The 25,373-nt window shown below is 55.6% G+C and overlaps 1 protein-coding gene across 1 annotated transcript; it reads left to right on the top strand.

The window, feature by feature from the left end:
• Positions 1 to 5,342: 5,342 nt before the first annotated feature.
• LIG3 (DNA ligase 3) lies at positions 5,343 to 25,373 on the top strand. The gene is made up of 20 exons (XM_054166860.1): positions 5,343 to 5,450; positions 5,815 to 6,383; positions 7,393 to 7,530; positions 9,209 to 9,406; positions 11,238 to 11,389; positions 12,522 to 12,688; positions 13,227 to 13,304; positions 13,411 to 13,579; positions 14,001 to 14,156; positions 14,952 to 15,083; positions 16,219 to 16,298; positions 17,317 to 17,404; positions 18,991 to 19,068; positions 19,345 to 19,468; positions 19,798 to 19,940; positions 20,717 to 20,791; positions 22,281 to 22,427; positions 23,349 to 23,529; positions 24,297 to 24,385; positions 25,139 to 25,373. The coding sequence occupies exons 2-20, from the start codon at positions 5,834 to 5,836 to the stop codon at positions 25,370 to 25,372; spliced, it is 2,979 nt and encodes a 992-aa protein (XP_054022835.1). The 5' UTR covers positions 5,343 to 5,450; positions 5,815 to 5,833; the 3' UTR covers position 25,373.

Below are 25,373 nucleotides of genomic sequence, written 5' to 3'. Positions count from 1 at the left end.
TTCTTAAACACCTCCAGGGCTGGGGACTCCAGCACCTCCCTGAGCAGCACATTCCAATGGCCAATCTCTCTTGCTGGGAAGAACTTCTTCCTAACATCCAGCCTGAACCTCCCCTGGCACAGCTTGAGGCTGTGTCCCCTTGTTCTGGTGCTGCTTGCCTGGGAGAAGAGACCAACTCCCACATGGCTCCCGTCTCCTTTCAGGGAGCTGCAGAGAGCAATGAGGTCTCCTCTCACTTTCCTTTTCTCCAGACTGAACACCCCCAGCTCCCTCAGCTGCTCCTCCCCAGCCCTGTTCTCCAGACCCTTCCCCAGCTTCATTGCCCTTCTCTGGCCCTGCTCCAGCCTCTCAATGTCCTTCTTGGAGTGAGGGACCCAAAACTGAACCCAGGATGTGAGGTGTGGCCAGTGCAGAGGGACAATCCCTGCCCTGGTCCTGCACTAGGTCTTGTTGAACCTCATCCCATTCACCCTGGCTAATTGACCTAGTGTGGCCAGATCCCTCTGCAGAGCTTTCTTACCCTCAAGCAGACCAACACCCCCATCCAGCCTGGTGTCATCTGCAAACTTAACTGAGGGTGTCCTTGATCCCCCTTGTCCAGATCACTCATAAAGATATCAAAGAGAAGCAGTGCCAGTGCTGAGCCCTGGGGAACACCGCTGGTGGCCAGCTGCCAACTGGCTTTCTCCCAGAAGGAGGCCTGTAATGGATTTCATTCCTGTCACACCCAGCATCAACTCTTGGCACCCAGGAAGCCTTGTAAGCCTCTTCTCAAACCACAAGCTCTGCAGATCCCCTCAAGCCTGAACTGCCACCTCCCACTCACGTCTTACTTCATTAAGCTAGGAGTAGCTTTTGCTTCCAAAGCCTTGGAAAAGTCTGACCAACAAACATTTATGCAAATAAAGGAGCAACAGTGAGCTCTCTAACAACCTTAGAGGGCTTCTTGATCTCTTCTTTAACTGACATCACTTCCCTGGCTTTCAAGTGCATCTCATTTCTATGTGCCTGCTTTCTCTAATCTCCTCCATTTCCCTTATCTCTTGTCTTTTAACAAGCCACATGTCCAGATTCAGTATCTTCTCTTGCAGCCAGAGGAGGGAGATCTATTTGTTCATTGCAGTTATTAAAAACCCCAGCTCTCTCCCTCCTTTTATTTGATTTTAGTGAGATTCTGCCCATCTCCTCCACACCAAGGCTTCATTGGAATGGAAGCCTGCAAGGAGGCTTCCACCCAAACTTTAATTTCAGGTATCCCCTGAAGATCTGGACAAGGTGAGCCTTTCTTTTATGAACTGTTTTCAAGGGCAAAGATGAATCTAAAATTGTGGTTTGCTTCTGAACATTTGGGGGGGGGAGGGGGGAGAGAGGAAAAAAACCTCAAACCACCCCACAATCAAACCCTGAGGCTTTTATTTCACTTTCATGTCTATTTTAACTCCTGACAGAACTCCTGGTGGCCACTTTGCTTCAGCAAGGATAGACTTAAACCTTTAAATCTGACTTTTGGGGCATTATCGTCCCTGTATTAGTGGAATAAACTACTTAAAACAGAGTTCTCCTTCCTCAGGGCCTCTCTACTGCTCTGTCACTGATGACTTTAACATGGGGAGAGCATTATGTTAAGAGGCTCATCTCAGCAGTTACAGCATTAGCTACCAAGAGACACCAGCAGTGATTCCTGGCTGATCCTCTGGGAAACAGCAGTGACTTGTCTCCTCGTTTTCTCTCAGCTTCCTGTGAGCTCAGAGTCCTGGGGGTTTGTAGGAAGATCCTCACTGGATGTTGTCTAAAGGTACACCTTGGCCAAAGTGGAAGTTCACAGGATCCCAGGATGTTAGGGGTTGGAAGTGACCTCTGGAGATCTTCCAGTGCAACCCCCCTGCCAGAGCAGGAGCAGAGAATCCAGCACAGGTCACACAGGAACACATCCAGATGGGGCTGCAAAGGCTCCAGAGAAGGAGACTCCACAACCTCTCTGGGCAGCCTGTTCCAGTGCTCTGTGACCCTCACAGGGAAGTTCCTCCTCATGTTGAGGTGGAACCTCCTGTGCTGCAGTTTCCATCCATTGCTCCTTGTCCTATCCCAGAGCACAAGTGAGCAGAGCCTGTCCCTCTCCCTTCCTTCCTGACCCCCAGCCCTCAGATATTGATAGACATTGATCTGATCCCCTCTTAGTCTTCTCCTCTCCAGACTAAACAGTTCTCTCAGCCTCTCCTCATCAGGCAGTCCCTTCATCATCCTTGTAGCCCTCCATTGGACTCTCTCCAGTAGATCCCTGTCCCTCTTGAACTGTGGAGCCCAGAACTGGATGCAATATTCCAGGTGGGGCCATTCCAGCAAGAGTGTAAAATCCAAAGGCATTTTAAGTCCTCCCCTTGCAAAGACACTGTCCTAACTAGAACAAGAACAGAGTCACAGGAAGAAAGAGCTTCCCTGGGAAACCTCAGAGCAATGAGCAAAATCAGGGCTCTCCAGTCTCATACCAGCTGAATCTCTCCTATCCCTTCCTATAGTGTCATCTCAGACCTGTTAGCCACAAACAAACCATAAGATGAATTATTTCAGCCTTCCACCCCTTCCCTTGGGCTCAGAGAGGGAGAACAGCAAAATTAATGCTCCAGGCTGGAAAAAAATCTTCAGCTCCATTGATCATGAGAGCTGGAAATTAGGAGCTGCCCAGCTTTGCTGCTGTTATTCCCAGGCCTTTCAAAAGCAACCACACTTCAGTCGTGTCTGTTTCCCACTGAAGAATCTAATCAGAGACTCACAGTTTCTGCCGGCATCATTCTGCCACCTGCCTGTGCATGCAGCACTTCAGCACGGGCTGGCCCCAGCTCCAGCCTCAGCTTGGCTCTCCCGAGGGAGGTTTCCTACTCTGCTTACCTAAACAGAAAACATGCTGCCACCCAAACAGAATCCCAGCATGGCAGGGGCTGGGAGGGACCTCTGGAGACCATCCAGGCCAGCCTCCTGCTCAAGCAGGGCACCCACAGCAGCTTGCCCAGCACCACAATGCCCAGGTGCCTTTGGAAGCTCTCCACACCAGGACACTCCACAACCTCTCTGGGCAGCCTGCTCCAGGCCTCCAGCACCCTCACAACAAACAACTTTCTCCTCCTCTTCACATCCAACCTCCTGGATGCCACTTTGTGCCCCTTGCTGCCCCTTGTCCTCTTCCTGGGCACCACTGACCAGAGCCTGGCCCCAGCCTCTTGCCCCCCACAGCTCCACAGCTCCTTGAGATCTTGCTGAGCATTGCTCAGCTCCCCTCTGGGGCTGCTCTTCTGCAGGCTCTCAGCCCCAGGGCTCTCAGCCTTTGCTCCTGCCAGAGCTGCTCCAGGCCCCTCAGCAGCTCTGCAGCCTCCCCTGGACTCTCTCCAGCAGTTCCCTGCCTCTCTTGAACTGGGGAGCCCAGAACTGGACCCAGGACTCCAGATGTGGCCTCACTGGGGCAGAGTAGATGGAGAGGGGAAGCTCCCTCAACCTTCTGGCCACACTGTTCTTCTTGCACCTTCATCTTCCTAAAACACACTCCAGACTGAGAAGAGCCAGAGAGCAATGTATCTCACCCTAACTAAAGCCTCTGAAATGCTCTCTGCTGGTTCCTCTGATTATTGACACATGAGCTAGACCATTTTGCTGACCTTTTAGACACTAAAAGCTAGGGAATTGACTCTACTGCTGAGAGACTGCTCACTTGCCTGATTTAAATCCCGGAAGGACCCTCTGCAGTGAGCTCCAGCCCCTGAGTCCATCTTCCCATCTCTTTTACTGGGTCAGACCCACAATGAACAAGAAGATGCTGTGAACACTGCATTGTGCTCCCACAAGCTCTCTCTGAGCACTGTACCCACCACATCATGTCCTGGCTTTTATTGTTTTCTCCTGCTGTGAGATGTCAGTGTTGATGTAAACTGCTGCACAGGGCTGCTGCTGCTTCTGTGAACGATTTCTCAGGGGTGTCTCTTGGCACTGGGCTTGCTCTCAGGTCAGGGCACTCCCAAGCACAAATACAGGCTGGATGGAGGCTGGATAAAGAGCAGCCCTGTGGAGAAGGACTTGGGGGTGCTGGGGGGTGCAAAGCCGGACAGGAGCCAGCACCAAGCACTGCCAGCCCAGCCCCAGCCTGTCCTGGGCTGAGCCCCAGCAGCAAGGGCAGCAGAAGCAGGGAGGGGATTCTGCCTCTCTCCTCCACTCTGCTGACACCCCCCCTGCAGTGCTGGGGCAGCTCTGGAGTGCTCAGCACAAACAGTGACCTACTGGAGCAGGGTCAGAGGAGGCCACAGCAATGATGGGAGGCCAGGCTGAGAGAGTTTGAGCCTGGAGAGGGCTCCAGAGAGATACCTTAGAGCAGCTTTTTAGTATTGGAAGTATTTTAGTATTTACAGGAGAGCCAGAGAGGGACATTTCACAAGGGCACAGAATCATAGGACAAGGTTTAATGGTTTCAAACTGGAAGAAACTGAATTTAGATTAGACATTAGGATGAAATTCTTCCCTCACTGGAACAGGTTGTCCAGAGAAGTTGTGGAGGCTCCAAGCCTCAAAGTGTTCAATGTCAGCCTGGCTGGGACCTTGAGCAACCTGTTGTAGTGGGAGGCATCCCTGCCCTTGGCAGGGGGTTGGAACTAGACGATCTTTAAGGTCCTTTCCAACTCAAAACATTCTATGTTTCTGTGCTGGGAGGCCGAGCATAAAGCAGCATCTTAGACCTAGACAAACACAGTTGCAGAGCCCTTGTAGGGGCAATTCCAGGAGACGAGATGACAGAGTAGTGCTTCAGGTCTGCACGGCTGTGGACACCACTCTGGAGAGCTCATTTGGGCGGCCAGGTGACGTGGCAGCACCTCAAACCTGTCTGAACATGCTGTAACGCCCGCCAGGGGCCAGTTTAATGAGGGTGGGCACAGGACAGCAGCTCAGCCCTGCCTGGGCGCAGCGCAGCACTCTTGGAGAGCCGGTCTGGAAAGGTGGTGACACAACAGCGCCTCAGAGCTGCACCAACACGGGGCAGAGCCCTCGGAGGGCCGATGTGGTGAAGCCCTGGCCGGGGGATTCCCGCAGCCCCGCTCCACCTTGGCGCAGTGCCCTCGGAAGCGGCTTTCGGAGGCGGCGGCTCCGGCTCCCGCTCCCGAGCCGCCAGACCCGTGCGCAGGGCGGGAAATCGCGAGCTGCGGGGCGGGGCCTGTACAGAGGGGCGGGGCGAGAGGCGGGGACGGGGCGGGGCCAACCGCTGCCGAGAGGCTCCTCGCGCCGGCGCCCGCCCTGCGAGCCGGAAGGGGCGGGGCTTGTGAGGGGGCGCGCGCGCTCTGCCCTACGGAAGCCGGCGAGTCGCCTTTGAACATCTGGAGCTGGCGGCGGTGGCTCCGGTCTAAAGCGCGGGCTGGAGCAGGGGCACGTCCGCCGGCCGGGGCTGAGGGCGGGATGGCGGCGGCCTGAGGATCTCGGTGAGCCCTGCCGTGCGGCGGTGCCTGGGGCCTGTCAGCGGCGGACGGTCGCCGTTGGGCCGGGATCGGCAGGGCGGGAAAGCGGCCTTGGTACGGGCTGAAAGGGATCGGGGCTTTGGGGCTGGGCGGTTCTGAGGATGAGGAGGAGGCCATGGTGCAGGCTTGTGGAGGATCGGGGCCTGTGGGACACGCTTAGGGGGTGCTGGAGTCCGTTGAGAGCTGGATGACCGCGTTCCAGACCGTTACGGGGCAGGCCTGGGAGAGAGCGATGAGGATTGAGGCCTCTGAGACGCCTCGCGTCCCACACCGAGCATAAGGAACAGAGTCAGGGGGTGGCTCAGCGTCTCTCTTCTCTCACTTGCAGCACGCACAGAACAGCCTGGATGCCCAGAAGCAGCAGGACACTATCACTGGCTGCCCGGGCCCTCAGCAGGTGCACAGGACTCTTCCTCGCTCACACACAGCTCTGCTGGCTAAGACCTTCTCCTTGCCTCCCCGGGGCCAGCCCCAGTTGCTGCTACCAGCAGCAGTTACGGCGTGTATCTCTCCAGGGCCCAGGCAGAAGCCAGGGGGGTGGTGCTGGGGCTTGCCATCTCTCTCTTGTTTGGAGCACTTGGCCTCGCCAGGCCTGCACTGCTGCCGAGGGCATGGCGGAGCAGAGGTACTGCGTGGACTACGCCAAGCGCGGCACCGCCGGCTGCAAGAAGTGCAAGGAGAAGATCGTGAAGGGCATGGTGCGCATCGGGAAGATTGTGCCCAACCCCTTCACCGAGTCTGGAGGGGACATGAAGGAGTGGTACCACGTGAAGTGCATTTTTGAGAAGCTGGACAAGGCCCGGGCCACCACCAAGAAAATTGAAGACATCACAGACTTGGAAGGATGGGAGGAGCTCCAGGACGGGGAGAAGGAGTTGATCAACAAGCACATCTCAGGTGAGACAATACAGAGCCATAGAGTCAATAGGGTTGGAAAAGACCTCAAAGGTCATCAAGTCCAACCTGTCACCCAGCACCCCATGACTACTAAACCATGGCCCCAAGTGCCACATCCAAGCCCCTCTTGAACACCTCCAGGGATGGTGACTCCACCACCTCCCTGAGCAGCACATTCCAATGGCTAACAACTCTCTCTTGTGAAGAAGTTTCTCCTCACCTCCAGCCTAAACTTCCCCTGGCACAGTTTGAGACTGTGTCTTCTTGTTAGAATAGAATAGACTAAACCAGGTTGGAAGAGACCTTCAAGATCATTGTGTCCAACCTGTCAACCAATCCAACACCACCTAAACAACTAAACCATGGCACCAAGCACCCTATCAAGTCTCCATCTGGTGCTGATTGCCTGGGAGAAGAGACCAACCCCTACTTGGCCACAACCTCCCTTCAGGTAGCTGGAGAGAGCAATAAGGTCTCCCCTGAGCCGCCTCTTCTCCAGGCTAAACAATCCCAGCTCCCTTAGCCTCTCCATAAGGCAGGGCCTGGATCACTTCTCTGCTTTAGTCATTTTCAGGACAGGCCACTGACTGCCCCACAGCCATGCTAAGAACCCATCACTGAGGTGTTGCTCTGGCATAGTGACAAAGGGAGCTGTGCTGCTCAAAGCTCTGTTTCCACCCTGCAGGAATGAGAAGAAGCAGTCACTTCCTAATTCCTTTGTCACAGCTGCTTATGGAGGAGGTCTAGATGATTTAATTCACATACAGACATGGGCACACCAGGAGGAAGCATCAATTATTTTCCATTTCAGCTTCTTTTTTACCCTTTTTTAAGTCAATAATGTAGTCTTTTAAGTTCTGCTACCTGAGAAGTGTTGCTTTTCCCCCCCACCCCCTTCCTTCATCCTCAGCTCTTCTAAGACTCATTTGTTGCAGTCTATTTTACATAATGTGTTAAGGGAATACAAGAGGATTTCTTGACTGCTGCTTTGGGTCTTGCTGTCTTGCAGAAGCTAATTCCAAGACTGGAGGCACACCGAAGAAGAAAGTGATAGTCCAAGCCAAGCTGACTGCCACGGGACAGCTGACGACAAAAGATCCATTAGCTCTCATCAATCCATCACCAAAGAAGTTCTCTGGCTTCACAGGTAGGACTGAAGGCAATGATGTCAGCATCAGAAGTGTTTTATCTTGGTGCAGAACACAAACACCTTGACTGTGTCAGATGGTTTCCTTGTGATGACCTTTCCACAGCCTGGTTTGTTGGTGCTGCCTTAGGCTGTCAGTCCTGAAAGAGCTGCTGTTGGAGGTTCAGCAGCACCAAGGAGACAAAGTTCCCTTTGTAACAGAGTTCCCTTTGTAACAGCATCCCAGAACCCAAACATGGTGGAGTTGGACAAAACCTCTGGAGATTTGTCAAGTAGTGATAGGACTGGAGGGAATGGAATAAACCCAGAAGCAGGTAGATTCGAGGTAGAAGTGGAAATACTCAAGGTGAGGCTGGACGAGGCCCTGGGCAGCCTGGTCTGGTTGGGGATGTCCCTGCTGACTGCAGGGAGGTCTGACTGGATGACCTTTGGAGGTCCCTTCTTGCCCAGAGCATTCTATAGTTCTGTGATTCAGGGTAGATGTCAGGAAGAAGTTGTTCCCCAGGAGGGTGGTGAGAGCCTGGCACAGGTTGCCCAGGGAGGTGGTAGAAGCCTCCTGCCTGGAGGTTGTTGCAGCCAGGCTGGAGGTGGCTGTGAGCAACCTGCTGCAGTGTGGGGTGTCCCTGCCCATGGCAGTGGGGTTGGAACTGGCTGATCCTTGAGGTCCCTTCCAACCCTGATAATTCTATGATTCTATCAGCCAGTCCATCCCCCATGCTCAAGCAGGGCACCCACAGCAGCTTGCCCAGGATCACCATGGCCAGCTGGCTTTGGAAGCTCTCCAGGGAAGAAGACTCCACAACCTCTCTGGGCAGCCTGCTCCAGGGCTCCAGCACTTTCATTGGCACACTGCTGCCTTAGTCCATTGGCCAGTTTGAGCTGTAAGCAATCCCCCAGTTGCAGTGTGAGGGCTGACCTGACACAGACTTTGACTCTGGGTAACTCTGAGCCTGTGTGCCACCCACTGCATGAGGTGAGCATAGGTAGAGGTGTTAGGGTTGTAAGAGGAGAGGGCATTGGACATTTTTAATCTGTTTTTTCAAATCATAGCCTCATAGAATGGTTTGGATTGGAAGGGATCTTAAGGATCATCTAGTTCCAACCTCTGCCATGCACAGGGACACCTCTCCCTAGGCCAGGTTGCTCAAGGCCTCGTCCAGCCTAGCTCTGAGCACTTTCAAGCTTTGAGCCTCCAGAACTGGCAACACAACTCCTCCAGAACTCTGGACAAGCTGTTTCACTGGCCCACCACCCTCCTGGGGAAGAATTTCTTCCTAATGGCCAATCTAAATCCAGCTTCTTCCACTTTGAAGCCATTCCCCCTCATCCTGTCACTCCATGTCTTTGTAAAACAAAGTCCTTCCCCAGCTCTCCTGGAGCCCCTTCAGGTACTGGAAGGCTTCTCTAAGGTCTCCCTGGAGCCTTCTCTTCTCCAGGCTGAACAGCCCCAACTCCCTCAGGCTGGAAGGAAGGATGTAGAATGTTTTCTTAATGGTAATTATAATGTAAGGTCCCAGCTGTCAGTGCAGCACAGAGCAGTCAGAAGCAGTTCTGAAGCCTCGCCACCGTGCTGGGATTCTTCAGTTCGATTCGCCAGGCAGAGGCAGCCTCAGCTTTAGAGCTTGTTGTGAAGTTGCTGTACTTGTTTAAAAAGCAATTTGTTCTGTCTTTGGTGCAGCCAAGCCAAAGAACTCAGAAGATGAGTCTGCAAACTCTTCCCACAAGTCCAGCCTGTCTGCAAAGAACTGTGACCCGAAGCACAAGGACTGCCTGCTGCGGGAGTTCAGGAAGCTCTGTGCCATGGTGGCTGAGAAGCCCAGCTACAATGTGAAAACTCAGATCATCCAGGATTTCCTGAAGAAGGGATCTGGGGGAGGTAGGATTGCTGCTTGGCATTCACAGACGGCATCAGGTTGGAAGGGAGCCTCAAAGGTCACCTTGTCCAACGCCCCTGCAGTCAGCTGGGACACCTCCAACTAGAGCAGGATGCCCAGGGCCAGAATACAGAATTAATAAGGTTGGAAAAGACCTCAGAGATCATCAAGTCCAACCTCTCACCCAACACCATCTAATCAACTACACCATGGCACCAAGGGCCTCATCCAGGCTCTTCCTAAACACCTCCAGGGATGGGGACTCCACCACCTCCCTGGGCAGCACATTCCAATGGCCAATCTCTCTGGGAAGAATTCTTCCTAACATCCAGCCTGAAACTCCCCTGGCACAGCTTGATACTATGTCCTCTTGTTCTGTCACAGGCTGCCACATCAAGTCTGATCTTGAATGTCTCCAGGCATGGGTCCTCAACCATGTCCCTGGGCAACCTGTTCCAGTGTTTCACCACCCTCATTGTGCAGAACTTCCTCCTCATGTCCAATCTAAATCTCCCCTGCTCCAGTTTCAAACCATTGCCCTCATCCTGTCACCAGAGGTCCTCCTAAGAGCCCCTCTCCATCCTTCCTGTAGCTCCCTTCAGGTACTGAAAGGCTGCTCTAAGTTATCCCCAGAGCCTTCTCCTCTCCAGACTGAACAGCCCCTGGCCTCAAAGAGTTGGTTCTCTAGCCCCTGATCATCTTTGTGGCCCTCCTCTGGACGTGCTCCAGCAGCTCCATGGCCTCTTGTGTTGGGGCTCTCAGCTGGACGCAGCACTCCAGGCACTCCCAGTGTATGAGGTCCCTTGCTAAATAAACATCAGCTCTGACTGGCACAGCCAGGGGAAATGACATCTGCTTGCTGTGCACTCCAGGCTGGGGGGGTCCAGGGGTTTGTGACCTGTGCCAACGGGCACGGGGCGCTGCAGGGGTTCGGTGACCCCTGGGGGCGGGCGCAGGGCGCCGCGGGGGTCGGTGAATTGTGCAGGTGGGGGCAAAGTTGAGTTCTTTAAAGAGCTGATGGAGAAGAATGCTGCAGTCTGATTGTGGGGAATGTTTGCAGGTGCTGTCAAACCCAGTACTGGGTCCAGCAGGTCTTGGGAGGTTCTGCTCCCCCTCTCTCCCTGGTGAGGCCACACCTGCAATACTGTGCCCATTTTGGGCTCCCCAGGTCAAGAGAGACAGAGACCTGCTGGAGAGAGTCCAACAGAGAACCACGAGGATGATCAGGGGACTTGAGCATCTCCCCTGAGAAGAGACACTTAGAGCCCTGGGGCTGTTTAGTTTGGAGAGGAGAAGGCTGAGAGGGGATCTGATCAATGTCTATCAATACCTGAGGGGTGGGTGTCAAGTGGAGGGGGCCAAGCTCTTCTGTGTGATGCACAACAATAAGCCAATGAACAGCAGGTTCAAGCTTGAACAGGGAAGGTTTCACCTCAACATGAGGAGAAACTTCTTTACAGTGAGAGTGCCAGAGCCCTGGAGCAGGCTGCCCAGAGAGGTTGTGGAGTCTCCTTCTCTGGAGCCTTTCCAACCCCACCTGGATGCCTTCCTGTGCAGACTCCCCTGGGTGATGCTGCTCTGGCAGGGGGCTTGGGCTCGATGATCTCTTGAGGTCCTTTCCAACCTCTAAGGTCCTGTGGTATGATTTGGAGGACCATTGTGGATGTGCCCCCTCAGAAATCTTGCACATGAAGCAGAGCAGTGTGGTGGGAAGAGGAAGCCCCAGCTGCAGTCCTTTTTGCCCCCCAGGGTCCTGCCAGTGAGCACAAACAAAACCCAGCTGGCTGGCGACCGTTTGTAACGGTCTGTGGCCTGGTGGTGGTTGTTTTCCAGATGGCTTCCACGGTGATGTCTACCTGACCATCAAGCTGCTGTTACCAGGTGTCATTAAAATTGTTTACAACTTGAATGACAAACAGATTGTGAAGCTGTTCAGTAGGATCTTTAACTGCAGCCAAGAAGAGATGGTCCGGGACCTGGAGCAGGTGAGTACAGGCAGCAGCTCTCTTTGTTTCTCACCCCTTGCTGTGGGCATCTGTAAGGCTCTTTGAAAGGTTGCTCATCTCACTGCTAGAGTGGGAGTTGGTGATTTGATGGTTGTTTTTTGACCCCCTCTTTAACAGTTCTCATAGCACTTTCTGCCACCAGGAAGCTTTAGACAATAATGTTTGAGCAGGACACAAGATCAGAATGCACCTGCAAAGCTCTAGCCAGCCAGACTGAACCTATCTGGGCAGGTTGGGCTGCATCTGCTTCCTCTCAACTGCTCTGCCAAGCTTGCTCTGCTGATTTCTGCTACCTCTTTCCTGTCACCACCTATCCAAAGCTGTTTTCATTTGCCAGATCTGTAACTGAGCTGCAGTCAGGTCCTGGAATGAAGCTGCACTCAGACTACTGCAGGTGCTCACAGGTGTGCAATGAATGCCAGCACAGCAGAGTGGGTCACAGCTGCACAAGCTTCTGATGCACTGCAAGGTGCAGACAGTGGAGCAACTGATAGGATGTTAGAACTAGGGGGAATGGAAAAAACTAGAAGTGGGTGGATTCAGATTGGATGTTAGAAACAAGTTGTTCCCCAGGAGGGTGGTGAGAGCCTGGCACAGGTTGCCCAGGGAGGTGGTGGAAGCCCCCTGCCTGGAGGTGTTTGCAGCCAGGCTGGAGGTGGCTCTGAGCAACCTGCTGCGGTGTGAGGTGTCCCTGGCCATGGCAGGGGGGTTGGGACTGGCTGAGCCTTGAGGTCCCTTCCAGCCCTGACAATTCTGTGATTCTGTGCATTAATGAAGCTGATTCTTATGGCTCTCTATTGCCTTGCTGTGTGCTGCCTTCTGGTGACATCACCTAAGTGTTTCAGATCCATGGATTTACCAGGGGCTTCATCCTGAGGGAGCAATCAGTGATGCTGCAGCAGTGCAGAGCAGAGCAGGGAGGTGACCCTGGCTCTCTCCACTTAGCTTCCTCTGCAAGTCCAGCAGCTGAGAAGCTTTGCTTTGTGTCGTGGCAGCTTGCTTTTTCTGTTTGGTTCCAGTTCCTTCATGCAATCATTCCTGAACCCCAGGGCTGTCCCCATTCCCTCGCCCACAGCTCTGACCCCCAGCCTTGGTTTGTTTCTGGAGACAGGGAGATGTGTCCGAGACCGTGCGCCTCTTCTTCGAGCAGAGCAAGACTTGTCCTCCAGCAGCCAAAAGCCTCCTGACCATCCAAGAGGTGGATGAGTTCCTAATCCAGCTGTCAAAGCTTACTAAGGAAGATGACCAGCAGAGTGTGCTGCAGCACATTTCTCGCAGGTGAGGAGAGGAATCAGCCCCAGAACCAGCAGTGCTCATCTGCCTGTCACAGCCTGCAGTCAGATCATGAGCAGGGTCCAAAGGAGGCCACATAAGTGAATAGGGGGCTGGAGCACCTCTGCTATGAGGACAGGCTGAGGGAGCTGGGGGTGTTCAGCCTGGAGAAGGGAGGGCTCCAGGGATACCTTAGAGCAGCCCTCCGGTACCTGAGGGGCTGCAGGAAGGCTGCAGAGGGACTGTTTGCAAAGACCTGCAGGGACAGGGACAGGCCCAGGGGCAGTGGTTTGAGATGAGAGCAGAGCAGACTGAGATTGGATGTGAGGAACAAGTTCTGCACCAGGAGGCTGCTGGAACACTGCAACAGGTTGCCCAGGGAGGTGGTGGAGTCAACATCCCTGGAAGTGCTTAGGAAGAGGTACCTGGGGTACCTGGTGCCATGGTTTAGTTGATCAGATGGTGTTGGGTGATAGGTTGGACTGGATGATCTCAAAGGTCTCTTCCAGCCTGGTCAATTCTGTGCTCTGCTCTTTCATCTCAGGTGCACAGGCAACGACCTGAAGTGCATCATCAGGCTCATTAAGCACGACTTGAAAATGAATGCTGGAGCCAAGCACGTGTAAGTCTGGTCTGTCACTGGCAAATCAAAGCAGCCTTGGCCCTTAGCCTCCTCAGGCAGGAGCAGCAGCCCTGAGGCTGATCCATGTTTCCCTCCTCTACCCCAGGCTGGACGCTCTGGATCCCAATGCTTATGAGGCCTTCAAAGCCTCACGCAACCTGCACGACGTGGTGGAGAGAGTCCTGAGGAACCAGCAGGAGGCTGAGAAGGTGCCAGGTGTGAAGAAGACCCTCAGTGTGCAGGCCTCCCTGATGACCCCAGTTCAGCCCATGCTGGTAATGTTGCCTCTCCTGCCACGGTGACCTTCAGCCAAGCAAGAGATGGAGTTGTGGTGTGCTGGCAGAGCTCCTCAGCTGTGGGATCAGGAGGTGCAGAGGTGGCTGTGGCTGAGGGCTAGGGACAGCAACAGCCTCTGTTCAGTTGCACCCTGAGATAGGACAAGGGGCAATGGATGGAAACTACAACACAGGAGGTTCCACCTCAGTATGAGGAGGAACTTCTTCACTGTGAGGGCCTTGCTGAAGTCCAGGCAGACTACATCCACAGCCTGCCCCACATCCCCCAGGCAGTCACCTGGGCATAGAAGGAGATCAGGTTGGTCAGGCAGGACCTGCCTTTCCTGAATCCAATTGTTTGAATACATCACCTGAGCTGCTGGACCTTCTCTCTCTCTGTCTGTCTCTGCACCTTCCCCAGGCTGAAGCCTGCAAGTCCATCGAGTATGCCATGAAGAAGTGCCCCAACGGCATGTACGCCGAGATCAAGTACGACGGCGAGCGCGTCCAGGTGCACAAGAGCGGAGACCACTTCAGCTACTTCAGCAGGAGCCTCAAGCCTGTCCTCCCACATAAAGTAAGCACCTAGAAACTCTCTCTGCTGTCCTGCCAGCTCCTCTGGAAACAACACTGCCTGTCACAACAGGCCAATGGCATCCTGGCCTGCAGCAGGAAGAGTGTGGCCAGCAGGAGCAGGGAGGTCATTGTGCCCTGTGCTCAGCACTGCTGAGGCCACACCTGGAGTCCTGTGTCCAGTTCTGGGCCCCTCAGGTTAGGAAAGATGTTGAGATGCTGGAAGGTGTCCAGAGAAGGGCAACAAGGCTGGGGAGGGGTCTGGAGCACAGCCCTGGGAGGAGAGGCTGAGGGAGCTGGGGTTGCTTAGCCTGCAGAAGAGGAGGCTCAGGGGAGACCTTCTTGCTCTCTGCAACTCCCTGAAGGGAGGTTGTAGCCAGGTGGGGGTTGGTCTCTTCTCCCAGGCAGGCAGCACCAGAACAAGAGGACACAGTCTCAAGCTGTGCCAGGGGAGGTTTAGGCTGGAGGTGAGGAGAAAGCTCTTCCCAGAGAGAGAGATTGGCCACTGGGATGTGCTGCCCATGGAGGTGGAGGAGTCCCCCATCCCTGGAGGTGTTTAGGAGGAGACTTTATGGGGTGCTTGGTGCCATGGTTGAGTTGATCAGATGGTATTGGGTGATAGGTTGGACTCAATGATCTCAAAGGTCTCTTCCAACCTGATTTATTCTATTCTATACAGTAGTAGAAAGTCAGATTGGTGCAGAAACGCCTCCATGGGCCTCAGAAACACAGCACTGGGCTGAGTCTCTGCTCAGCCAGCAGACATTTTCATTTCCTATGCTGTTTTTTTCTCTCCAAGGTTGCCCATTTTAAGGACTTCATCCCCCAGGCTTTCCCTGGTGGGCAAAGTATGATCCTGGATTCAGAAGTTCTTCTGATTGACAACAAAACTGGCAAACCCCTTCCTTTTGGGACTCTTGGTGTGCACAAGGTAAGAGAGACAAGAAACAAAGGAAAATCCTTTGGTGTGGCTGGAGGCTCTTTTTCTGCTGACTTAAACACACTGGCATGAGATCTGTTCTCACAGGGGAGTTTAAGAGCTCTGATGCTTGCCTCAGTGTGGAGACAGCCTGAGAGAGTTGGAGTTGTTCAGTCTGGAGAAGGCTCTGAGGAGACCTAATTGTGGCCTTCCACTATCCAAAGGGGGCTCCAAGAAAGCTGGGGAGGAACTTTTGAGGGTGTCAGGGAGGGATAGGACTGGGGGGAATGGAACAGAACTAGAAATGGGGAGATTGAGATTGGATGTGAGGAAGAAGTTTTTGCCCATGAGGGTGGTGAGAGCCTGGCACAGGTTGCCCAGGGAGGTGGTGGAAGCCTCCTGCCTGGAGGTGTTTGCAGCCAGGCTGGAGGTGGCTGTGAGCAACCTGCTGTGGTGTGAGGTGTCCCTGGCCATGGCAGGGGGGTTGGGACTGGCTGAGCCTTGAGGTCCCTTCCAACCCTGACAATTCTGTGATCTGGGGGGAAAATGAGATGCCTGAGAAGGCTGATGTGAAGGAGAAGGTGCTGCTCTAGTACAGCAGAGCTGACAGGGACCTGATCACCAGCAGGACAGCAGCAAAACTGCCAAGATCAAGATTTAAAATCCCTTTGGAGAATCCTGAAGGTCTGGATTTGCTTACTGCTGGAGTCAGGCAGGGCAGGCTGGAAGAGTTTACTCTTGGGTTTGACAGTCTGTGGTGCTCATGTCTGGAATAAATGGTGGTGAGGAAGGGGAGAGTAAAGTGAGAATTAAACTAAGTGCTTTAACCCCAAGCAGGCACTAATCTGAGCTCCCTGCATCGGGGTTTGTGTTGCAGCAGCAGTTGGGGCTGTGACACTGCCCAGGATGATGACCTGTGGTGCTCATTCCCTGTCAGCAGGCAATGACCATAGTTAGCTTCTTTGGGTTATGCTTTGACACACTCCACCTCAATCTCAATTCTCTCTTTCAAGAGGTGCTTAAGCCTCTCAGAACTAAAAGATGGAGATTGAAATGCATCCTTTTGTTTCTGTTCTCTTTCTGCAACCCCCCATGGCTGCTTGCTGCTGCTGCAGCTGTCTGACAGAGGGCTTTGATTGTCTTTCAGAAAGCTGCTTTCCAAGATGCCAACGTTTGCCTCTTTGTGTTTGACTGCATCTACTTCAATGATGTCAGCCTGATGGACAGGTAGGTGCCTGCTGCAGTGGCAGAGCAGCCTGACTGGATGCTCCCAGCATGAGCTGGCTGGAACACAGCCACTGCAGGAGCAGCTCCTGGAGGCTTTAAAGACTGGCCACTTACCCCTGTAAAACTGAGGCAGCTTAGGAGAGGCCTTCCTGTGCTGAGGAGTTTGGCTGGTGGAGCTTCTTCTTGCTCTGCAGTTGCAGGGTATCAGAATTAGCAGCTGAGTGTGGTTCAGCACCCAGCTCATCTCCTGTCCCCTGCAACTAAAGACTTTCTTAACACACAGCTTGTACTGTGTAGCTTAGTTCCTGCAGGAAAGTGAGGAGTGACTGTCCTCTGTGGAGCTCATAGTACAGATCATTTAATGATCCCAGTGGCTCTGCTCAATGTTAACTGCTGGTGCTTCATGGCAGAATTGCTCCTGTCCTTAACTATCTGTCCAGGAGCCAGCAAGGAGCTCTTGTGGCCAAGAAGGCCAATGGGCTCCTGGGGTTCATGAGGGAGATGCTCTCTTCACCCTCTGAGCAAACCAGTTGAACAGAGACAGGGAAATGCTGCAGAGAGTCCAGGGGAGGCTGCAGAGCTGCTGAGGGGCCTGGAGCAGCTCTGGGAGCAGCAAAGGCTGAGAGCCCTGGGGCTGAGAGCCTGCAGAAGAGCAGCCCCAGAGGGGAACTGAGCAATGCTCAGCAAGAGCTAAAGGAGCTGTGGGGGGCAAGAGGCTGGGCCCAGACTCTGCTGAGTGGTGCCCAGGGCCAGGCCAAGGGGCAGCAAGGGGCACAGAGTGGAGCCCAGGAGGTTGGATGTGAAGAGGAGGAGAAAGTTGTTTGTTGTGAGGGTGCTGGAGGCCTGGAGCAGGCTGCCCAGAGAGGTTGTGGAGTGTCCTGGTGTGGAGAGCTTCCAACCCCCCCTGGGCACTGTGGTGCTGGGCAAGCTGCTGTGGGTGCCCTGCTTTAGGAGTGGGGTTGCAGAGGTGCCTTGCAAGCCCCCAGGGTGTGGTGACCGTGGCTCTGTGCCGCTGCAGGCCTCTCAGCGAGCGCCGGAAGTTCCTGCACGACAACATGGTGCAGATCCCCAACAGGATTCTCTTCTCTGAGATGAAGCACGTCACGGTGAGTGCCCTGCCCTGCCCTGCCCCTGGCCCTGCTCCTCAGCAAGGCTTTTGCATGGGCAGCAGTTCCTTGCCTGTCAGAATGGTTACAAACCCAGGCAGAGCTACAGGCTGGGGTCAGAGTGGCTGAGAGCAGCCAGGCAGAAAGGGACCTGGGGGTAGTGGTTGACAGCAGCTGAACATGAGCCTGCAGTGTGCCCAGGGGGCCAAGAAGACCAAGGGCATCCTGGCCTGCCTCAGGAAGAGTGTGGCCAGCAGGAGCAGGGAAGTCCTTGTGCCCTGTGCTCAGCACTGGTTAGGCCACACCTTGAGTCCTGTGTCCAGTTCTGGGCTCCTCAGTTCAAGAAGGACATTGAGAGACTTGAAGGTGTCCAGAGAAGGGCAAGAAAGCTGGGGAGGGGTCTGGAGCACAGCCCTGTGAGGAGAGGCTGAGGGAGCTGGGGTTGCTTAGCCTGGAGAAGAGGAGGCTCAGGGGAGACCTTCTTGCTCTCTCCAACTCCCTGAAGGGAGCTTGGAGCCAGGTGGGGGTTGGTCTCTTCTCCCAGGTACCCAGCACCAGAACAAGAGGACACAGTCTCAAGCTGTGCCAGGGGAGGTTTAGGCTGGAGGTGAGGAGAAAGTTCTTCCCAGAAAGAGATTGGCCACTGGGATGTGCTGCCCAGGGAGGTGGTAGAGTCCCCATCCCTGGAGGTGTTTAGGAGGAGACTTTATGGGGTCCTTGGTTTAGTTGCTCAGATGGTGTTGGGTGAGAGGTTGGTCTGGATGATCACAAAGGTCTTTTCCAGCTTGGTTAATTCTGTGTTCTGTTGTGTCAGGTCTGTGTGCCAGACCTCTTCAGCCAGCAGTGTTCAAGAAGGCTCTGCCTGGCCCCCATCTTCTCTTGGCCACAACCACTTCAGCATCAGCTTAACCTTGCAGATCTCTTCTTGGTGTTGTAGCCACTGTAACTCAGCCACTGCTGGGAGGAGCTGAAGCCTGTTGTACCTGAGCCTGCAGGCTGATGGCAGGGGGCTGGATGCTTCCAGTTCCCAGCCTGGCAGCCTCAGGTGCTGCATGGCCCAGTTCCACCCTGTGTGCTCTGCTTTGAGAGCAGCCTGTGCTCAGCTTCTCCTGTGGTGGCTGTGCACAAGCTCTGTGTTCTGTTACTTTTCTGTGCTGCTGCAGAAAAGTAGCTGTAGCACCCTGGGCCTGTTGGGGACTCCTTGGACACTTGGGGCAGAAGAAGAGAGGTTAGGTCAGCTGGGTGGAGAGGAGATGCTGCTCAGTGGGGAGACTCTGGCCCTCTGTGTGTGGGACATGCTGGGAACACCATCTGTGGCTCCCTTGGCTCTGAGGAGTGCTTATAACTAGCCAACCCTTGCCCTTCCTGGGTCCTGTTCCCAGCTTGGACACTGGCTGTGCACTGGTTGTGCAGCACTGGCTGTGCAGCAGAGAGCTCCTGTGGACTCTCCTTGGAAAACTCTGTCATGACAGGAGCCATTCACCTCTGCAGCTGGCTTGCTTTTAGTGCCACTGCTCCAGACACAAGCCCTGGGAACCACTCCCCTCTGACTGCCCTCACCAGGATCCCTTCCCTTCCCTTTCCAGAAAGCCTCAGATCTGGCAGAGATGATCACCAGAGTCATCCGCGAGGGGCTGGAAGGCCTGGTGTTGAAGGATATAAAGGCAGGTGCACCTTCACTCTCCTCTGGGCTCTGGGGTGACTGGGGAGCAGCAGCAGGCAGGGGGGGTGTGGGGCAGGGGGTGTGGGTGAAGCACACAAGGCTGAGCACCCATGAAACCTCTCTGGGCTCTCGTTGGAGCCGGCCTCAGCCCAGGTTGCTCCTCTGACACTGGTGTGCTCCTGCACTGCTCCCCTGGATGAAGGCAAGGCTGCTGCAGGAGGTGGCTGCCCACCAGGAGGATCTTCCTGACTGGAGGTTCTTCCCATGTTTTGCTCAGGGTACCTATGAGCCAGGGAAGAGGCACTGGCTGAAGGTGAAGAAGGACTACCTGAACGAGGGTGCCATGGCTGACACTGCTGACCTGGTGGTGCTGGGAGCTTTCTATGGGCAAGGCAGCAAAGGTGAGTCTCAGGAGCTGGCTGCAGTCAGAGATCTGCCAGCTCAGGAGATTCTCAAGCATTTTGCTGTTCTAGGCCTCCTCTGGCATTTAGTCTCCCAGCAGAATGAGGCTGGTGGCTGTAGCAGTGGCCATCAGATGGCAGCCATGAGTGTGCTGTGGGCTATTGGCAGGGCAGAGGCTCTGGGGGGGCAGAGGCTCTGTTCCGCTGGTGGGTGCTGATGCTGGGAAGCCATCACAAGCCCGAGGTCCTTTGGGTCCCAGAGATGGAAAAGGGGCTTGGTTCACTGCTTTGGGAAAGGCTGAGAGCTGCCCTGCTGTGCCCTGCTGCAGGTGGGATGATGTCCATCTTCCTGATGGGCTGCTACGACCCCAAGAGTGAGAAGTGGTGCACTGTGACCAAGTGCGCCGGGGGCCACGACGACGCCACCTTGGCGCGGCTGCAGACAGAGCTGGACATGGTGAAGATCAGCAAGGTGAGAGGGGCTGGGGCATGGAGCTGACCAGCAAAGGCCTTGGAGAAAGCCTTCTTCCTGCTGAGGTGCTGGCTGGAGGCAGGGTTGAAGCGCTGCGCTGGCAGGGAGTGGCTAAAGCGCTCTGACACAGGAGCTGCAGGTGCGGCCAGCTCCTGAGAGCTGTGCCCAGGCCCTGAGTGGGGAGCCAGGCACCAGCTGCTCCCTGCTCAGACTGGGTGCCACTGGGCAGAGCAAGCAGCACTCTTGGCATGCTGTGCTTGGTGAAGGCAGTCACTAGGTGGGGCAAACGCTCAGCTCAGCCCATGGGGGCTGGGGAAGTGCAGGCTGCTTGTGAGGGACTTCCTGAGCTGAGGAATGTTGCCCCTGAAGACTGCACAGAGAGCTGAGCTCTGCTTCCTGCCATGCTGAAGGCCACCTGCAGCGAGGTGCTGGAATCCTGAACTAAATGGGCAGTGCTCTGTGAACCACAGCTGGAGCCACTGGCACTGGGTGGCATCTGGAGTGGCAAGGAATGCAGAGCTGTGGCACAGCTGTGCCTCTCTAGGTGACAGAAGCTGCTGCAGGGGCTGGCTGCCTGCTGCAGGGGCTGGCTGCCTGCTGCAGGGGCTGGCTGCCTGCTGCAGGGGCTGGCTGCCTGCTGCAGGCTCCATCCTTCCCAAGGCAGTGCAGTGCCTGTGTGCTCATCTGCTGCTGCTTCTCTTCCAGCACCTTCTTTTGCAGCCATAAGTCACTACATGATCCTAACTGCTTTTTGTGTGTGTGCTTTTCATTAACAGGATCCTACTAAAATCCCAAGGTGGCTAAAAATCAACAAAATCTACTACCCAGACTTCATTGTCCCAGATCCAAAGGTAAGAGCTGTCCTCAGGTCACTTCACTGTGGTCTTTCCTGCCCTGCTGTACTTCATAGAATCACAGAACTGTCAGGGTTGGAAGGGACCTCAAGGCTCAGCCAGTCCCAACCCCCCTGCCATGGCCAGGGACACCTCACACTGCAGCAGGTTGCTCACAGCCGCTCACAGCCACCTCCAGCCTGGCTGCAAACACCTCCAGGCAGGAGGCTTCCACCACCTCCCTGGGCAACCTGTGCCAGGCTCTCACCACCCTCCTGGGGAACAACTTCTTCCTCACAGCCAATCTCAATCTCCCCATTTCTAGTTCTGCTCCATCCCCCCCAGTCCTATCCCTCCCTGACACCCTCCAAAGTCCCTCCCCAGCTTTCTTGGAGCCCCCTGCAGATCCTGGAAGGCCACAATGAGGTCTCCTTAGAGCCTTCTCCTCTCCAGCCTGCACAACCCCAACTCCCTCAGTCTGTCCTCATAGCAGAGCAGCTCCAGCCCTCTGCTCCTCCTCATGGCCCTGCTCTGGACACCTTCCAGCACCTCCAGATCCTTCCTGGAACAGAGGCCCCATTTCAGTGTTCACATTTTACCTGTTACAAGGTTAGATTTCATCCTTGGAACAGGAAATCAAGCACGAGGTTTTAATCTCTGCATCTTGAGGATGCATTTGGGGCCAAGAGCTTTGATTCCTGCAGCACTTCTGGCAAATAAATCCTTGCCAGAAGAGAACTTCCTTTTAAGTTTGAAATCCTTTCAGTTAGAATGGTTGGAGCACAGCTCTGCTTTGAGGCCCTGAGCCTCCTCCTCTCCAGGCTAAGCAACCCCAGCTCCCTCAGCCTCTCCTCACAGGGCTGTGCTCCAGACCCCTCCCCAGCTTCCTTGCCCTTCTCTGGACACCTTCCAGCAGCTCAACATCTTTCCTAACCTGAGGAGCCCAGAGCTGTACACAGGACTCCAGGTGTGGCCTAACCAGTGCTGAGCACAGGGCACAATGACTTCCCTGCTCCTGCTGGCCACACTATTCCTGATGCAGGCCAGGATGCCATTGGCCTTCTTGACCACCTGGGCACACTGCTGGCTCATGTTCAGCTGCTGTCAACCAGTACCCTTCTGTTTGGCAGCTCTCAGCCACTCTGCCCCCAGCCTGTGGCACTGCCTGGGGTTGCTGTGGCCAAAGTGCAGCACCTGGCACTTGGATGTGTTCAGTCTCCTGCCCTTGGCCTCTGCCCAGCCTGGCAAGGTCCCTCTGCAGAGCTCTCCTACCCTCTAACAGATGAGCACCTGCCCCCAGCTTGGTGGCCTCTGGAGATGGATATTGAGGGTCCCAGCCCCCCTGGGAGCCAGCAGAAGCTTTTCTAGCTGAGGGGACCGAAACGTGGGAGTTTGTGAGGCGTGGGGCAGGGAGGGAGGTTGCTGTAGGGGGTGGGGAGCACAGGCACATGAGGGCTAGTTGCTGAGGATCAGGGGTGGGATCTGAGTGGCTCCCTGCTGTGTTCAGAAAGCCCCAGTGTGGGAGATCACAGGGGCTGAGTTCTCCAAGGCCGAGGCCCACACCGCCGACGGGATCTCCATCCGCTTCCCGCGCTGCACGCGCATCCGCGACGACAAGGACTGGCAGACGGCCACCAACCTGCAGCAGCTGAAGGTAGGCAGCACTGCCCTGCAGGGCCCTCTGCACGCAGGCCTGGCAGCAGCCTGTGCTGAAGCACAGCCAGCCAGGCAGCAGGGGGTGCGGGGCAGAGCCGCAGCTCCCGTCCACTCCGGGCTGATTGCTGGATTAGTTTGCTGCGGATCTTCAGCTTGCCCTGGGGAGGCCCTGGGGAGGCCCTGGGGCTGCTGAGCGCTTCGAGGAAGGGCTGTGCTGGCAGCCAGTTGTCAGCTCTGCTCACAGCCCTCGTGCTGAGGAATGGCCTTCCTGGAAGAGGTGACCTTTATTCTCTGCTGTGAATTGCTGAGGCTGGGGGAGGCCTCTTGGAGGGCTAAGGGCAGCCTGGCCCAGCTGCAGGGCAGAGGCCAAATGGAGCCCTGGGGCTGCACTCACCTTGCAGCTCCTCCATCTCCTTTGCTGGTGGGAAGGGTTGGCTTGCTGCCGTCCCCAGCAGTGAAGTCAGCTGTGGAGGAGCTCTGTTCCCAGCCCAGTGCTGTTGTTTGGGCTCTCTCCACACTGCCCTGGGGGTACTGGCAGCAGATGCCAGCACTGGAGGGGTTCAGCCTACCTGCTGCCCAGCAGGCTGCCTGTGCTGGCAGTGGGGAGCAAGGTAAAGTTCCCTCTTTAGGCTGCCCAGGGTGATCAGTGGGGTTTGTTCCTTGCCAGGCTCTGGGGAGTTCCTCTGCCTTGCTCTGCAGCAGGTGATAGAAATGTGGCTTTCAGTAGCTCCCTGCATGGCTTCCCTTGATGCCAGGCAGCTGGGTGGAGCACGGAGAGCTTGAGCAGACCTGGCAGGAAAATGGCTGCAAGGAGGTGCAGGAAGAAAAGCCCTTCAGAGAGGGGAAGAAGCAGGAGGAGCCCACAGGGTCCAGCTGGTGTCAGAGGTTTCAAGGCAGTGCTTTGCTTCCTGTGGGACAGGAGCTGTACCAGCTCTCCAAGGAGAAGGCTGACTTCAGTGTCACTGCTGGGGAGGACGATGCTGGAGAGTCCACAGCTGGCAGCAGTGGAGAGAATGAGGGAAATTCCAGGTCTTCCACACCACACAGCACCATCAAAACTTCCCCAAGCAAGTCACCTGCAAAAGCCCAGAAGCCAGAAGGTAGGTTGGGGAGGCCCAGGGTGTGCTCTGTGTCTGGGGCAGGCTGGCTTTGGGTCTTTGTTTTGAGGAGTCCATGGTAGGGTTCATGGGCAGAGCTCTGCTCTGGCCTGTTCACAGCATGAGCAGCCACGCTGGGCTGTGCTGGGATTGACAGAAGATGGACACAGCACTGCTGCTGTTCAGGTTGCTGCTTAGGCAACTCCTGAGGACAATAAAAGCTCTCAGATTGCAGGCTGCACCTTGAGCCTGGCAGTCTCAGTCCCCCAGACCTGCTGGGGAGTGATTGCTCTGCATGCAGCCCCCTGCAGTCCTCCCGGGGCAGGGTCCTGAGCAGGCTGCAGGACTGATCAGAAGAGCAAAGCTGCTGCTGTCCCTGCAGCTCAGGTGCCCTTGGCTCGGGGAAGTCTGACCACGAAGCAGGATTTCATTAGATTTGGATGCAGTCTGGGAGTGTGAGAAGGCAGCTGGGTGGAGAGGACTTCCAGGTGGTGAACTGCAAAGCTGTGAAAGGAATTTGTGTTGGCCCTGGGGAGCAACTTGAGGCAAATTCCTGAGCAGTCTCCAAAGGGCAGCAATGGTGACAGCAAGGAGGGAAGGTGAACAGCAGAGCCTTGGAGGAGAGGGCAGTAGAAAACAGCTCACTGCTTACAGGCTGCTTGTGCCAGGAGGAGCAGGAGGGACACTTGTCCCTTTTCCTGTTGTCCCCCCACCACTACACAGCCAGTGTCTGGAGAGACAGCACAGCTGAGACACCTCTTTGTTTGTAGAGAGCAAAGCAGTGGTTGGATCCCCTCCAAAAGCAGAGAAGCGTGGGGAGAAGCGGAAGGCCTCGGAGATGGAGGACAACGGCAAAACGGTAGGGGAGAGCCTGGGTTAGCCCCTGGGCCGGGGGCAGCCCCTGGGCCGGGGGCAGCTCCTGGGGTGGGACTTGCTCACCTTTGCCTTCCACCTGGGGAAGTCTGAAAGCTTCCCCTAGCAGCACTCTAAATTGCAATGGAATAAAGGCAGAAAGAGCAGCCACGAGCCCCCTGGTGTAAAGGCAGCAGTGTGGCTGTAGCTGCTCCTCCCTGCCTGCAGCCCTGGGTTTGTCATGCCACAGGTGATGCTCTCTCCACCTATCGCTGCCCTGCTCTGCAGAGGGTTGTGGCTGCCCAGCACTCCCAGAGCTGGCAGCTGTGGAGGGAGGGAACTGACTTCTCCAGCCCCCTGTGCAGCAGGCTGGAGGAGTGGAATAAGAATCAGTGAGCTGTAGTTTGCTGAGCAGCCTGCACTGGTGCAGACAGCAGCTCCTTTCCAAGGGTGGTTGTGTTCTGCTGCCACTAGGAGACATCAGCTTGTAAAGGCCACGACATTTAGATCAGGGTTACTGGACCACATCAGCAATAAGGGCAGCAATGGAGCAGTGATTCCCCTCAGGCAGGGGAGCAGAGCCCAGCTGCAGCATCCGGTGGGGTGCAGCTCCTGTGGCTGGGTTTCACAGCAGGCCAGAGGGCAGCCACGGCTGCTGGGCACAGGGTAAGCACAGAGCTGTGCCTCAGGGAACTCGGTGCAGCCTCCAGGCCGGTCTCAAGTTCTCAGCCCCTGTGCTGCTGCTCTTCCAACCACGCAGCCGCTGCTGGACATCTTCACCGGCGTGAAGCTCTACCTGGCGCCCTCCGTGCAGGACTTCGCGCGGCTCCGGCGCTACTTCATCGCCTACGACGGGGACCTGGTGCCCGAGTTCGACACGGCCTCGGCCACGCACGTCCTGGGGGGCACCCAGGAGGTGCCCGGCGCTCAGCGCGTCTCCCCCGACTGGATCTGGGCCTGCATCCGCAAGCGCAGGCTGGTGGCTCCCTGCTAGC

The sequence above is a fragment of the Dryobates pubescens genome, chromosome 13 (genome assembly GCF_014839835.1).
Source record: "Dryobates pubescens isolate bDryPub1 chromosome 13, bDryPub1.pri, whole genome shotgun sequence".
Lineage (NCBI taxonomy): Eukaryota > Metazoa > Chordata > Aves > Piciformes > Picidae > Dryobates > Dryobates pubescens.
This window is presented reverse-complemented; position numbering and strand designations above follow the sequence as displayed.